Source organism: Xiphophorus hellerii, chromosome 9 (genome assembly GCF_003331165.1).
Source record: "Xiphophorus hellerii strain 12219 chromosome 9, Xiphophorus_hellerii-4.1, whole genome shotgun sequence".
Classification (NCBI taxonomy): Eukaryota; Metazoa; Chordata; class Actinopteri; order Cyprinodontiformes; family Poeciliidae; genus Xiphophorus; species Xiphophorus hellerii.
Window position 1 is genome coordinate 30,350,273 of NC_045680.1, and position 16,791 is coordinate 30,367,063.

A 16,791-nucleotide genomic window follows, 5' to 3' on the forward strand; every position below is an offset into this window, starting at 1 on the left:
CAGTTGTTGTAAAAATGCTGTATATACCAAACATGACTTAATTTGATGCCTTGAAATTGGGCTTCTATCTTTTTAAGACCGTGGTGCCAAACTTCAGTCCTGCAGCTTTTAGGTGTCTCCCTGCTTCACCACGCCTGGCTCCTATATTATATTAATATTTTGATATAAAGCTCAAAAAAGTTTTTTACTTTTAAACTGGCACTCGGAGAAATATTCATATCCCTTGCAAGCACCCAGACTCCTCTCTCAATGTTTTCATTGCACACTTAGGTATTTTAATCAATCCCATTGTTCCAACGTTGTAGGAACAATTTGCCTTCTATTGTTTCAAAATGACAGCCCACAAGTTCATAAAGAAATGTCTATAAAGACATGCATGAGTGATATCAGTGTGGAAGAATATGGGGGAATTTTACTGCCACAAGTCGAAAGCAGGATTTCAGACTGAAGGAAACAAACACACCCAGTACAACACTTTTATTCTATTGGCTGAGAGGTTGCCAGGCAACGGTACTTTTTCTTCCAAAAGAGCAGAAAAGAATTTGCATGCGAGCAGAGAGGTCTGATCCGAGCAGAGACCAATTCTGAGCAGACTCCAGTTCATCTTTCAAATGCCGGATCTCGTTGTGGGCCATGGCCAACCTGCGGGAACCTTCTTCCACATCCCGCTCCAGTCGGGAACACTCCTTCTCCAAACGTCTTGGTTCACCGGCCAAAGGTGTCTCCCCACCCTGGAAGGGGATGAAGACACATGCTACCAAAATGGACAAATCTGAAGCAATTTAAATGTTTGTAAATAACAAAGAAAGACTTGAGTAAAAATATCCAGAAAAACAAGCTGAGACAGAGACAACACCTTGAGATACGATCTGGAGAAAGATGCATGAGTGGTGTTGGACCTTGAACTTCTGTCATGCAAAGTTTATCTGCTGTTGGCAAGATTAGTATCACTGGAAAAGGCAAAACAAAGAGTGACGTTAGAGAATAAAAAAACTGGCATGCAGAAGATGCCCACAAAGTCAGTTTCATGATCATCCAAATGACAAAAAAGCAGTTTCATAGTTTGTTAGTCCATGCAGAATACAATGCTGCTTAGTATGAAAGTGCTGTTACAAGATCAATAAAGATATTTTACAGATTTTCTCAGTCGCTTCGGTGCATTTCTCGAATCATTCTCAACATTTGCAAAACGGTAAACACATTTCTCAAAACAGTTTGTACAAACAGAACACCATGGATTACCTGCAAAAACCAATGTCTTTCTCAAAATCCTTAGCTCATTTCTCAAAATTAAATATCTGTGTCAGTGAACACGTCAAAGCCTCAATAAGACAAGTCCTTATTTCATCGAGTACAAATAAGACAGTCAAACTGATTAGTAATGTTGTCAATACAAGAGTATCCTGTCCAGTCCCTTGTCTTTTCATTGTCAGAAACGTAACATCGTCTTGTGCTCCTGCTATACAGTATAATCTATATACCGGACAGTTGATGGTTCATGAGATGCAACTTTGAGCTACTTCAGAAAATTGCTCGATCTTTGGTTGAGCTGATGCCTCACACATTTTGAGAACGTCAGGATTCACCTGGGAGCAATGTACCAACTCAGGACAGACTTAGTAAGAAAAGACTAATGAAAATGCATAGAAATATGCCCAATATATTATTACAACTTTGCATGTTAAGACTTTTGCTTAAATGTTGTTTAGGTTGAGATGATTCAAGAGATAACTACACATTTCAGTCAACATGACATAAGCAACAGAAAAGGTAGGAAAAAGTAGAGAACTGTACATAATCACTTTCATGGATATATCAAAGCATTTCAACTGGTTGAAAGAAATGAGAAACTGCTTTTCTTGATGTGCATGAGAGACGCAATAATACGAAGGTTGGGCAAGTAGCTTTGAGAATTACAGTTCTGTTCTGAGAAATGCACCAAAGTAATTGAGAAAAACTGTAATACTGGACAAATGTTCTGAGAAAAGAAAGTTATCCAAACCAACCGAGCTCTATGTTAAAAATCCCCCAAACACTCATCAAAACCTGGTACTAGCTTTAGTGAGCTATTAGTTTTTAATATTGAGCTGACTTGGCTTGGATAGTTTTGTTTCCCATCCATAAATTAAATCAGAATTTGAAAACTGTATTTTGTATTTACACAAGTTTTCTTTATGTGATATTTTTTTCTCGCATTTTAAAGCAAAAACAGAAGAAGTCTGTAAGAGGGCTAAACATGTTTCCTTAGCACTGCAGTTAGAAGCTCGTATACATACAGGTACGAAGGTGTGCTTGCTCTGCAAAGTCTTATGGAGTCCAAATATTTTCTTCCAGGAGCTTTGTAAAGGTCGTGGGGACCTCTTGTGGGTGGGCTGCAAAATTACAATTAATACCAGAAATTATTCCTCTAATAATCAAGAAAAAGGAAAACATATCAACTTTACCGCTGCAACCTATCATTCAATCAATCAAATGCAAAGTGCTTTAATGGGGATAACAGCTTAAGATAAATTATGCAAACAAAATGTTCAGTCTACTACAGATAAAGTAAAAATAATTACTAAGCAAATCCAACTAAATAATATATAAATTGTAAAATTGAGGAAACAGAGTATGTAATAAGTATGTATTGTAAAGAGGAAATAATTTAGAAATATTACAATTCTAAATTTGTAAGATTTTACTTCATTGTAAGAAAAACAAATAGGAACTGAACAAAAAATCTTTGTTTTATAAAATTGTAAAGACTCAAAAATAAAAAAAGGGCTTAGATCATATGCAACAAAACCAAACAAAAATAAAGCTTCAAAAAAATTATAAATGTTCTAAAGATGAATATCATAGTCAGCATATCTAATTCAACATTTAGTTTAGGTTTTTACATGAAAGAGTCACAAAAATCCTTCTCATGTGACCTGAATCGTCATCGTCAGAGGATTTTGACTATGTGTTACAGGTCCTGAGTGTCAGAACTGCTGTAACAGTGATGATGCAATCTAAAGGACAAACAGACGGGAGTCAGCAGTGGAACGTAGCGCTGCCTTTAGCATCCAGATTGCTTTTTTTTATTATTATTATTATTATTTGTTAACACACAAAACCTTTGTATTATAACACAGTAAATCCTTTTACATTGCCACTGGTCTACCTTCATGACAAGCAAAAGTCAACCCCACACTGCTGAAGACAACCGCGGCACATACACCAAACAGGACAAACCAACTGCCGCAAAGCTTCACTGTAATTTTACTGTATTCCTTTCTTTTTAAAAAACAAACAAATAAAACTTCTCAAACACCAACACGTTAAAATATAACGGTCCTACAAGAAGACGTTATATTTCAACGGCCCCACATGAAGACGTTAAAACATAACGGTCCTCAGAGCGAGCCGGCACATTACCAACTATCCCCGTCCGACAATACTGACAAAACGGTGCATAGAAACCGCGACTCAGTGATACATCACGTCAATCAATATATACACATCTTACAAAGTTGTCTTGGTGGGTTTTTACCACTGTATACTGACCTAAAGGACAAACAGACGGGAGTCAGCAGTGGAACGTAGCGCTGCCTTTAGCATCCAGATTGCTTTTTAGGGCAGACCGGAAGTCCATCCCAAAACCAACCTGGAAGCAACGCCCCCCAAACAAAGGTTCCACTTGGCCATTACCACTCCCGTCCCCACCTCAGGAACGCAGTACTAATGTAAACAAATGAACTTGCCTAACTGTAAACAAAATGAAATTTGTTAATTTATTATTTTTCTTTTAGAAAATAGAATAAATTTTATCTGAAACTATTTCAAAATTAATAAAAAAAACTAAATACTGTGGTGACATTTCCTTTTTAGGTGCGCCACACTCTCCCCAACTTAAAAGGTGGCTCCCGACACTTCAAAGCCAGTGATGACAGTTCACAAAATATTAACAACTTGGTTATTATCACAGGAACCTCACTCAAATTACCTTTTCCTTCAGTGTCCACATCTTAGTATACAAAACTATAAGGCATTGTAAAAGGGACTGCCGTTGCATAAGGTACAGTCTGATGAGGAGCATAAAAATGTCCTTGTACAGGTTGCATTACCCACAATGGTGGAGCTTGTAACCCACACAGTCCAACATGACCTATGACCCCTTGTGGATGGTAAGAAGGCTGGCCCAAAGTGTTGTAGCCGAGTGTCTGAGGTGGTCTCCTTGCCCGTGTAGACCTTCTGAGAGGTCCCTCCTGAGTCGGTGCTTGCTCCTGCTGCTCGATTTCAAGTTCGACCTGTTCAGTGTCTCTCTCCAGTTCTCGTTCTCTTTGTTCATTGTCCGTTTCACAGTTTTGGACTAGTTCATTTTCAGCTGGGTGTGGATGCTCCGTTGGAACATTTTCATCTGTAGTGTTCAGTTGGGAGTCCCTCCCTTGGTCCACGGGTGTGAAAACTTGGCTTGAGGCTGGATTAGTTTGGGTGGCTGGTTCCTGTACTCTGGTTGTCACAGGTACTCTGAGCCAATAACGCATCCTGGAGTCACTCTCAGAATCTGATGAGTCACTGTCTCTTTTACTTTGGCTAGAACCAACCTGGCGACCTTTGACTCTGCTTCTGATTGGCGCTTTATCTTTTCTGCGACCACCGGTTACAGGTAGGTCATTAACCAGGTGTAGGAGATTTCTGTGGAGAACCCTAGTTTTCTGGGCATTGTTCTCAGGATATACTTTGTAGATGGGGCTGTCGTTAATCTGTTCTTTGACAATGTACACAGTCTGCTCCCAGTATGACCTGAGCTTTCCAGGTCCACCCTTTTCTCCAAGGTTGCGAACTAGCACTCGGTCTCCAGGCTCTAAGACAACTCCTCTCACATGTTGGTCATAGTGTTTCTTTCCGCGAGCACTCGACTGCTGGCTGTTGTTGGTAGCAATACGATAAGCCTCTTTCATCCTCCTTGCCCACTTTTGTACATATCCATGTGGTGTTCCACTGTCCTTCTCGGTGTTGAGCCCAAACATGAAGTCCACAGGCAAGCGGGGGTGCCGTCCAAACATTAAGAAATGTGGGGAAAACCCAGTGGCCTCATGTTTTGTGCAATTATATGCATGAACAACTTGGGGCAAAAAGTCTTTCCAGTTATCTTTTTCCGTCTCCTCCAGAGCTCTCAGCATTTGTAGCAGGGTGCGATTAAATCGCTCGGCAGGATTTCCCTGTGGGTGGTATGGTGTGGTACGTGAGTGGCTGACACCTGACAGCTGCTGTAGGCCCCTAAACAGTGAGTTTTCAAATTCACGGCCTTGGTCGTGATGTAGCCTAGCAGGGTAACCGAAGCGAGGAATAAAATCACTAAATAGTTTTTCCGCAGCAGTTTTGGCTGACTTGTTTCTGGTTGGCCATGCCTGAGCGAAACGCGTAAAGTGGTCAACTGCGACAAGTATGTATTCGTGACCACCTCTGCTCTTTTCTAAATGCATAAAGTCAATGGATACTAGCTCCATGGGTGCACTGGAGCTGATGCTCCCCATGGGTGCCCTGACATGTGTGGTGGGTTTCTTTTGTTTTATACAGGGACATTGTCTCGTCACATAAGCCTCGATGTCCTTCTTCATAAAGGGCCAGTAGAAGCGATCTCGGACTAGGTTGATAACTCTTTCAGTACCGAGGTGACCCATGTCATTATGAAGGTGTTTTAGTACCAAGGACCTGTACTTTGCTGGCAGTATAAGCTGCTTCCTACCCCCAGCTTCCCTGTAAAGTAGCTCATTCTCAACCTTAAGTTTTCCCCACTCACACATTAACCTCCTCACTAACCCATCTGTATTTTGTCTATCTCTGTCAGTTAGTGTGGGTTTTGTCTCTTTTAATCTGAGAAGTTCTTTTATTGTTGTGTCTTGTCTTTGTGCTCTTACTAGCTCCTCGTGGCTAATGCTAGGTAAGGCTGGTGTGTCCGACCTAGTGTCCTGAGCCAGATTTAAAATAGCTACATAGGCAACATCACTTTTCTTTGCCACCTCACTCCCCTCCCATGTTGCACAAACAATGTCTCGGCTAAGCTCCTCTGTACACTCCCCGACATAGCTATCAATGTCCAACGGAAGGCGTGACAAAGTGTCAGCGTCCACATTCACTTTACCTGGCCGGTACTTGATGTTAAACCTGAAATCTGCAAGCTCTCCTACCCACCTATGTCCTGTCGCATTCAACTTTGCAGTGCTCATTACATATGTCAGGGGATTATTGTCGGTATACACCGTGAACTCTGGGGCATAAATAAATAATCCCTGAACTTTTCACAAATGGCCCATTTAAGAGCTAAGAACTCTAACTTACCGGAATGTAAACAATAGTTTTTTTCAGCGGGGGTCAGAGTTCTTGAGCCATATGCTATGATTTTTAATTTCCCCCCCTGCCTCTGATACAACACCGCCCCAAGCCCTTTCCCACAGGCATCAGTATGTAAAATGAAAGGCAGTTCAAAGTTGGGGTAGCCGAGCACAGGTGGATCAGACAGAGTGTCAATGAGCTGCCTCAGGATGTGGTCGTGTTCACCTGTCCAGCTGATAGGAGTCTTTGAGGGCAACTGAACACTTGGCTTTTCCTGGACTTGGTCTGAGTGTTTTCAGGACTCCCCTTGACTTGTAGAAGGCTGTACAAAGGTTTGGCGATCCTGGAAAAATCTTGAATATAGGCCCGATAATAACTTAGGAACCCAAGCAGTTTTCTTAACTCACCCACATTCGTTGGCGTCTTCTGACTGAGTGACTTGACAGCTTCATAGTCCTTTGGATCGATCCGGACTCCATTTTCTGAAACCAGTCTACCCACATATCTGACCTCTGCTTTAAACAGTTCACATTTGGTTGGGCGAAGCTTGACCCCATGTTGTTGTAGAGCTCTGAGGACTTTGCGCAACGCCTCAACATGTTCAGTGAAACTCTTTGAATAGCAAAGGATGTCATCCAGATATGGGATACAACAATCATCACGCAGGGTGTCCAGCATCTCTTCCATACTGCGTTGGAAGGCAGCAGGGGCATTACTGAGACCAAAAGGGATCCTCACCCACTCGTACAATCCCCAGGGTGAGATGAAGGCAGTCATATGGCGGGAACCCTCGGCCATGTATCCCTGGTGGTAAGCTTTACCTTGGTCCAGAATGCTGAACCAGCTGTGGCCACCCAGCGTGTCCAGGAGGTCTCGGATGCGTGGAAGTGGGTGGCGGTCAGGCACGGTTTTCTGATTCAACTGTCTGTAGTCAATACAAAGTCTTAGCGTGCCATCCCGTTTCCTCACACACACTACAGGTGCAGAAAAGGGTGATTTTGACTTGACTATCCAGCCTTTAGCCAGTAAGTCTTGGATATATTCTTTCACCTCTTTGTATAATGGCTTGGGGATGGCAGTGTATGTGCGTTGGACTGGGATGTCATCTTTCAGGTTGATAGTCATGTTCAAACTCGGAATATCTCCAATGTCACCATCATCTCGGGCAAAAGCATTTGATTCCTCAAATAACATCTGCTTTACTTCTTTTTGTTGTTCTGGTGTTAAATGACCAATGTCCACCGGGGGGTGCCAGTGGGCAGTATTGGATGGCTCCTGGTCTTGACTGGATTTGGACATAGAGCCAACAACACAGGTGGAGACTGGTGTTGTTTCACAAGAGTCTTTGGGTTGGTCAGTCTCAACTATTTTTGTAATGGCCTCAATGGAACCCAAAACAGTTGGACTGCGTAAAGTCACACTCTGGCTGGAATAGTTTGACACAGGTACTTTAATATACGGCCTATCTGTTTTTTCTATCTGTAAAAGTCCTGCTCCAACACTAAGCTGTTCGAGGTGGACATCATCTAGCACTGGCTCAAACAACACAAGTGACTCTGTGGAGCTCATACTCTCCGGGACTCTACACTTAATGTAAGCTACCTGACTAGGATAGACTATCCCCCCTTTGAAACCTACTTTTACAGTAGCTGGCTCATGTTTCGGACGCTCTTGGGTCTGGATAAAGCTTACTAAGGTGTTTACAGCGGAAATGTCGATTCCCATTGCTCTACCAATTAGCTCAATAAGTTTGTAGTTCCCCCCATTGTCTCTAATGAACTCGTGGATCACATTAAAGCCTACTATGGGTCTCTCGATCTTAAGGCGGCTCACAAGGAAGGGTACGCGTACAGATAGGTCTGGGTCGTCGTTACCCTCGAGGTTGACTACAACCTCCACCCACCCATCATAAGGTACTGTGTCCCCGGTGACTGCTTTCACATTAAGATCATCATCCATCAGTTCACTTAAGGGTCTAACCTGTTGTCCGGGTAAGTATCTATTTAGCCACGCATGATCTAAAAGGCTTACCCCCGCCCCTGTGTCTAATACCACCGTTACTAGGTAACCTGCCATTATACATTTGAGAAGGGACTGGCGACCTACTAAGGGAGCTACTAAACCACGCGGTGTTCCTTTGTCAGTTTCTTGTGAACATGCACCTAATGTCTCTCTGCCAGTAGTTTTGGATTTTTCCTTTGAGCGGGACTGCTGAGGTTTGCCGATCAGAGGTGGTCCCTCTGCTCTGATCGTCTCCAGTTTCCCAAAGTTTTCTTCAGGCACCCTACAGCACGATGCCCTTCCTCTCCGCAGACAAAGCAGTGGTTACAGTTTGGATTGGTTTGTGAAACACAATTCTGACAGCTTTTTCTTTCTCTTTGAGGTTTTTTCTCTGGTTGGGGTTTTGAGCTCCTCTGCTCTGGTGCTGAAACATGAGCTGTCATTGCTTTCAGGTTTTCCATAGCTTGTGTCAGTGCTTCTACTTGGGCGCTTAGTCTTCGAAGTGTGAAGTCGTCATTAATCTGATTTACTTTCACATTGTCCTTTGTTTTCTCTTTCAACTCACTGTCTGCAGCATGTGCATGACTCACTTTGATGGTAGAACTTCGGCCAAGTCGATGCTTCCGCTCACCTTCCTCTGCCGTGGTCTTTATTACTTGGCGAAGTAGTGCCTCATCACTGACAGTGGAGTCACCTAGGAGGGTCTTGAGGTCTCGACGAACACTGTCATACTTCTCCCCTATGCCCTGGCAAATAGTGTTGAGAAAGATGCACTGAATTGTGGAAATATCGTACTTAACGACTGAGTCTGGTTGTCTGAGGGAGAACAAGATCTTTTGCTTCAGTCCAATCATTCTATACAAAAACTGCTGAGGGGTCTCATTTTCAAACTGCTTAGCACACATTAAATCTTGGAAGAGTGCTGTGCTACTTTTCTCACCTAAGTGAGACTGCAGGAAACTTTTAAGCTCAGAAACTGTGAGATCGTCTTTTATTGTTAACATATCTCGGAAGTTACCTGGCTTAATGGCACGTAACACTCCTCTAATCACCTCATTTGGAGTATGATTCTCCCTGAGACCCTCATCTATCTGTTTACAGATGCTATTGTAACTGATTTCTGATGTTGTGTCACTAATCATTCCCCCATGCACTTTGAATTCTCTGCGGGACAGCAGCGGCAAATCTTTCATGGCTATCATACTCTCACCAGTGTGACTTGGAATGTTCCCTGAACAAGGAACAGAGTACTGTGGTGAGCATCGCTGAGTCGGGAGAAGTGGGTCCCCTGTAGCTGCTGGAACTGATGCCCAAGTTGCCTGCTGGTTGCGAGATTGGCTGGCGCAAGATGGTGTTGGATTCCGTCCCTGTGGGTCATAACCATCTTGTGGCTGAACAGGGGAAATGGCCTGCTCACTTGTACTTGCTTCTGCTTCAAAGGACACTGTAGTATGTCCACGATTCGTCATAGTGCCGTCTATGAAACATTCCAGTCCTTTTAATAATGGCAAACCCTGGTCCTCACGACCCAGGATTGTTGGACATGTTAGGTAGGTAGTCAGATATTCAACACAACTTTCTTCATCATTCTGAGTCAGCTGACTGGAGTCCAGTCCCTCCACGTCTCCAAGAGAAGTTGCGATGAGGTGGGCTTCACTACCTGTTAGCTGGTGTAACTTTTTCTTGATGCTCCATACTAGTTGTTTTCTCTCACCAGAAGACATCTTGCTGATCTCGGACACTTGAGTCCACAGTGCTGCACTCTGCAGGCAAGTACACCCTTTTTACCGGTTACTGGCCTCTTTACTGCACACTGGGTCACTCCTGGCTCCGGAAACATCTAACACGAGAGGTCCTGGTAGTCAGTATCATTGGATCAGTAGTAGCCCATGGATGTACGGCCTGCTGATCCCGGACGAGCCCCCACAATCTGTTACAGGTCCTGAGTGTCAGAACTGCTGTAACAGTGATGATGCAATCTAAAGGACAAACAGACGGGAGTCAGCAGTGGAACGTAGCGCTGCCTTTAGCATCCAGATTGCTTTTTTTTATTATTATTATTATTATTTGTTAACACACAAAACCTTTGTATTATAACACAGTAAATCCTTTTACATTGCCACTGGTCTACCTTCATGACAAGCAAAAGTCAACCCCACACTGCTGAAGACAACCGCGGCACATACACCAAACAGGACAAACCAACTGCCGCAAAGCTTCACTGTAATTTTACTGTATTCCTTTCTTTTTAAAAAACAAACAAATAAAACTTCTCAAACACCAACACGTTAAAATATAACGGTCCTACAAGAAGACGTTATATTTCAACGGCCCCACATGAAGACGTTAAAACATAACGGTCCTCAGAGCGAGCCGGCACATTACCAACTATCCCCGTCCGACAATACTGACAAAACGGTGCATAGAAACCGCGACTCAGTGATACATCACGTCAATCAATATATACACATCTTACAAAGTTGTCTTGGTGGGTTTTTACCACTGTATACTGACCTAAAGGACAAACAGACGGGAGTCAGCAGTGGAACGTAGCGCTGCCTTTAGCATCCAGATTGCTTTTTAGGGCAGACCGGAAGTCCATCCCAAAACCAACCTGGAAGCAACGCCCCCCAAACAAAGGTTCCACTTGGCCATTACCACTCCCGTCCCCACCTCAGGAACGCAGTACTAATGTAAACAAATGAACTTGCCTAACTGTAAACAAAATGAAATTTGTTAATTTATTATTTTTCTTTTAGAAAATAGAATAAATTTTATCTGAAACTATTTCAAAATTAATAAAAAAAACTAAATACTGTGGTGACATTTCCTTTTTAGGTGCGCCACATATGACTAATTAATACTTTCAAAAAGCAATTAAAGCACCTTAAAATTGGTTCAAAAATGCACTTGTCACTCCCGCAGAGACTTTAGAATCAGTGTGGTGTGAACTCACTTTTTGGTCTTAATCAGCATTATAGACAAATGTTTATAATGGTCAGGTTGCAGACCAGTGCAGCAGAATTCATTAGAGTCTCAGCACTGGACTGGACTGAGATAGAAAAAACATTCTACTCCAATAAATCTCACTTTTTTACCTTGACAGTTTTTATCTGTGAAGACTTTAAAAATTAAACCCACACACCACGAAAATAATAGTACTACTGTTTCACCTACCGCACATATGACGGGGTTCAGTGGTTCTGCGTGGGTCCTCAGTCGACTCTCTGGGTCTCCATCACCAGGATCCTGATTCATCTCAAGCAGGGAAGCCCTCTCCACCAGGAGATACGCCACCTGCTCACTGGGGGAGCTGTGAATCAGCTCAGTGAGACCCTGCTGGTACAACATTTTAGCAACTTCATTTATCTGGGAATCTGGAAGAAAGGAGTAGGAGAGGTGGATGTAATTTAACTCATAATCATTACATTTCTGGGGTTAAAAGTGTTTTGGTGATTTGGTGTTACATGAAGACAGATATTGATAGCAAAAGCAGCACATGTTGCATCAATAAAGTGCTATATTTAATAATTAAGAACAGAAAATAGATAAGAGAAAAGGGAGAAGGTGGCTCATTCCTATGTAATATCATACTGCAGTCACAAATAAGCACTGAAAATGTGCCAGAGGTTTCGTCAACTGTCTATAATTACTCAAACTTTTACACAATGTGCATGTAAAAGTCCTACCTTGCAGTGAAACGAGGTGCAGCAGCTGCTTTCTGAGTTGTTCGTTCTCATCTTGTATCTCCTGAGCCAAAACGTCTTTCTGCTCTGTGAAGATTTTGATCTGCTCCAAGGACTTGCGTACCTTGCAGACAAAAAGATCGTCTTGCTCATCATTACAATCCCAGACAGCGCTGATTAACTGAGCAGTGATAATCTACCTCTGCCATCTCTGCAAAATGTTGCAAGCGTTTTGTTCCCAGATCCTTAGTCACACTGTCCAGACAGCTTCGTGTGTGAAGGAAGGTACGCCGGAGGCCTCAGGTGCAAAACCTTCCTCAGTCAGCCATGTCAAGATCTGCTCCAGCTCCTGGAAGAGGAAGCATAGACAGGATTATGTGAAGCAATGGACAGCACTTTTATGCCTGTAAAGCTTGTATTTATTTATTTTTTGCTTCATGAAATGAATTAGAATCCACAAAGGAAATAAACATCTTCCTATACTTTTAATCAAATACAATGATAAAAGCACCATTCAGTTTTTATACTTCACTAATCTGGAACACACTTATAGAAAACTGCAAAACTGATTAAACACAGTTTTTTAAATCAAGGCTAAATCCATTTTGCTTAGAGATGCCTTTGATTAATAATACCTGGAACATCATAAAGTCTACTTTATGATGATGTTCACTTTATGATGTACATCATTGTTTATCCTTGCATTTTGTCATTGCAATGTGATTTTATTGTTGTTTTATTTTTCTTTCTAGTCATGTAAAGCGTTTTAGAAAATATGTTCTTATAGGGTCTTGCCTTGTCAATCTTCTTTATGTTTTCAGGCACAAATTTAAAAATCTCTCAGGCCTTTTTGGGGTAATTTTTAAAATATAAAAACAAAATTCACTTTGAGCTAACAGCAGAAATTTGATACTTAATTGGATAGATGGATGATCGTGGACAAACAGATGGATATACCTTTTAGACAATGTGACAGTCAATGAAATGCAAAAGAAAAATTCAAACTTCTCCAGAAATCCTATAAATATTACAGCAAGTCATCTTGCAGCAAAGTCGCATAATTGGGTAAATAACTATTTAACGTGCTGAATCTAAACTACACAAATATACATGTTTAAAGCTCTTAATGTGTTCATTAAAGGATAAAACATACATCTGTTTTTAATATATCCGGACTATAACATAAACACTGCATTTACACTTCGTCTTAAGTTTCTGCTAAAAAAGAAAAATGATTAGATAATTTCACTTTTAGAAGAAGTTTGTTTTTTTAAATGAACGTAGATGATTTTTGTTTTTAAGTATATATAATCACGTTCTGTGGTAGTAATGACAGCAAGAGAGCGATATTAAGTTTGAACCGCAGTGATTTGTCCGGTGGTCCCTGAAGACGTCACAGGTTACCAAACTGTTCGGTACGTCACGTTGTTTGGGTGACGTGTTGATCATTTCTCCTACCTTTTTTTTCTTCCACAACTTAACTAAAAACAAAACAAGAATCCAAAAGGGGTGGATGATAATTCTTAACATATTTTAAAACTCTCTTCTGAACTGAGTTTAATCAAATTCGGCTTTGCACATCAAGAGACTGTTGTTTTTTTTTTTATTATTTCCACATTCTTCCATGCAAAAAGACTCAGTTAGATGGAAGCTCATGTATAAATATAAATGTCCAGGTCCAACCATAGTCTTTTATATTTAGTTCTGAACACCGATATGTCATTGTTCTATTTCATTGTTGAAGGAAAGCGAGCATCTGCATCAGTCCAGGTTTCTCTTCCATCTGTTTAACCATCAGCTCTGACCAGCTTTTCTGTCTTTGCTAAGCAGGCCCACAGAATAAAGCTGCCACCAGGGTGGGGATGATGTGCACAGGGCTATGTGTTGCCAGTTTAAATAATATTGCACACTTAAACACCTCCATGCATTTCAAAATCCAAATATATATTTTCAGTTTATTACTCCTGTAAAGTTAAAATAAATAGCAATAACACCTATATGATGTACGGCAAGCCAATTACAAAAAATGTAAGTATCTTACACACATAGCATAGGAATGATTAAGCATCTGATGACATGTTGGTAACGGGGTCCCTATCATATACAGAACTCTTACTTTATGTTGCTGTTATTTTGTTACTCTAACTGTGGTTATTGCAGAAGACTCTTGGATGCACAAGCGCTGTGTGTGAGGTTCGGGGTGAATACCATTAGAGATGCCGTGTGTTTTTCAACAGTCAATAAAGCTGACTTATAAAAGATAAAACTAAAGCTCGTCCATTCCACAGTCCCCATTTAAAAATCTGCTCAGGGCTAAAAAAAAGGCTTGGCTCCAATTTACCCATTTAAAGACAAACTCCAAGGACTTTCTGCTTTATTCATTTTTATTTTAAAAGACTGAGAACATCCCTGTAAAGAAATCAAAATGGTCAGCAAGGAATTCCCAGGAATGAAAGGGAACCAGGATGGATGGATGGGTGGATGAATGAAGGGAACCAGGATGGATGGATGAAGGGAACCAGGCATGGATGGATGAGTTCATCTGGGTCAGAAGGCAGCTTCTTATCAGGACGGTATAGTTAAATCCTCATTTTCTTCTCTCAGATCTGCCCAGCAGGAGAAGCTCGCTGCGTCTCCTCTCTTCCAGCGTCCATCGGCTCAGTGTGACATAGCGACTCAAACTCAACAGGTGAGGCCGTTTTCAGGCTGTTTGATCTCAAATCTCCCCCACCAGTGGCGCCTCAGATGAGCGAGTCGTAGCGACACACCGCCGACCCGTTCGGCTCATTACTGACGGTACCACAGCCCGATTCTATCAAGCTGCTGTGGGACACCTGATGAAACTCTCCCTGCTCAGACCCAAATAAAAAGGAGAAACAGGAACTCAGACATGAATTATTTTCATCAACATTTGTAAGGTTGTTGTGATGGAAAATAAAAATCCAACTGAGAAAAAAGAAGCTGCTGAGTGGAGGACCGAAGGGAAAGAGTCCTCTTCTTCTGGTCCTAACAGGAAGAAGACATTTAAATTTATTCTGGACACTTAAAATGTCTTCGGGTTCTAGTACTAAATGTTCATTAGAATTTAAAGTTTATTGATATTTGAGAATGTGTTTTTGCATCATTGTGCCATAGCCACTATATTAGTTGACAATGGTATTAAAACAACATTATCGTTTATGGCAATAACTTCTGGGACAATTTATTGTCCAGCAAAATTTATGTTGACAACCGTCACAATAAGTTTTGCTGGATGATAAATTGTCCAAGAAGTTATTGCCATAAACGATAAAACGGTAATGAGACCATTTTCAACCAATACAATGGCTAAAGAATAACAATGCAAGAACACAGTCTCAAAGATAAAACTTTAAAAACCAAACTGAGAAGAAAGAAGCTTCTGAGTGGAAGACTGAAGGGGAAAAGTCCTCTTCATCTCAAACTTTAAATTCTAATGAACATTTAACACTGGAACTGGAAGACATTTAGAATATCCTAAATACATAAACAGAATCTACAAAATAAAAGGAATTATAAAGTGCATGGTCTCAATTAAACCTTGTTTTAAAAGAACAATTTGTTAACAAAACACCAGATTGAAGACTTTATTTGTCCAGTTTTTGGTAGAAACAGAGAAACAAATCAAATGGAAATTGAGGACAGGAAGGCGACAACAGGACAGGTGCAGGTTCTAGGTCAAGCCCTTTAACGACTCAGAATATAATCACCACTTTTCAAAAACTAACTTCTAAATATTACTTAAATAAACAGCAGAATACCTGCAGCATTCCTTAAGAAAGATTGCCAAGAAAGTTCCAAGTCAACAATCAGGAAGCGACACCTGGGAAAACTTTCAGGGTTTCCTACAGAAAACCTGTGTCCAGTGGAAGAGCTGCTCTTACATCAGCGGTCTGCTGCGTGTTTCGGTTATAAAATGTCAAGTTACAGAAAGTCTGAGGTGCAGGATCAGGAATCAAAACTCAGAAATAACAGCATGTGAAGCCAACGGAAAACTGATGGGACGGCACAATTGGTTCACAACTCCTCAGTCAGTTCAATGTCTTAACTATAAACCTTTACTTTAATCTGTCTTTACCATCACTGGTGGAGAAAATCCCCATCTAAAATAACAACCCAAAGCTTGGTGAGGGGAGGGAATAAAGCCTGGTGGCCCCGCCAGGGTGATAAAACACTTGGAGAAACTGACTTCAGTCTATAGCTCTGGTGGTAAGCGGGAACCCTGTATATATCGTCATCTCTAAATAGGAACACTGTATCTATATTTCTAAGCAATCTTTGGGCTGCTCTTGGTCAGATCCCTCACCTAGGACCGTTTGCCCCGGCAGACCCAACCCAAATAGATGCATGAAGCCTCCGACAGCCCTAGGATCACTGGGACACTCAAACCCCTCCACCACGATAAGGTGGCAGCCCACGGAGGGGAAAAACAAAGACAGAAACAGTTCCATTCTCTGACCTGAACTGATCTGTAGAGAGGCCAGAAGGTGGCGCTCTTGTGTTTCTAACTAAACAACAAGTTTAGTTAGAAACTAAACCTTTTCTAACTAAAAAGCTTAGTTAGAAACTTAGCTTTTTGTTTTCTCAGTTATTTTTCTCTCCACAGAAGCTACGCCTGGTCTGGTGTCCTGACTAGCTGTGGTTGCTTCCTGGAAAAGGTCATTGGCTGACATGATGCTGCCATCACCTAACCGTTCTCCCTCTCCTTTTCATTTCCACGAACATGGAAAGTTCTCCTGATCAGTTGACCTGTTGTTGTGTCTCTGCTCTGTCTTCTCTCACC

At 41.5% G+C, this 16,791-nt stretch overlaps 1 protein-coding gene across 7 annotated transcripts; it reads right to left on the reverse strand.

Annotated features, from left to right (window-relative positions):
* Positions 1-462: 462 nt before the first annotated feature.
* Positions 463-16,415, reverse strand: LOC116725214 (uncharacterized). Of its 7 annotated transcripts, none has more exons than XR_004340352.1 (6): positions 12,191-15,290; positions 11,994-12,114; positions 11,482-11,681; positions 2,277-2,372; positions 857-950; positions 463-731 (listed from the first exon to the last, which is right to left on the reverse strand). XR_004340352.1 is itself a non-coding variant. In XM_032571120.1 (6 exons), exons 2-6 carry the CDS (start codon positions 12,197-12,199, stop codon positions 483-485), a joined length of 675 nt encoding a protein of 224 aa, XP_032427011.1. In that variant the 5' UTR covers positions 12,200-14,839; positions 15,832-16,415; the 3' UTR covers positions 463-482. The 7 variants fall into 7 exon arrangements, 4 of the variants coding, with proteins under 4 accessions (XP_032427011.1, XP_032427010.1, XP_032427012.1 ...); XM_032571120.1 differs by lacking the exon at positions 857-950 and adding an exon at positions 15,832-16,415 and having other exon boundaries at positions 12,191-14,839; XM_032571119.1 differs by lacking the exon at positions 857-950 and having other exon boundaries at positions 12,191-14,623; positions 14,659-15,290.
* Between the last annotated feature and the right edge of the window lie 376 nt (positions 16,416-16,791).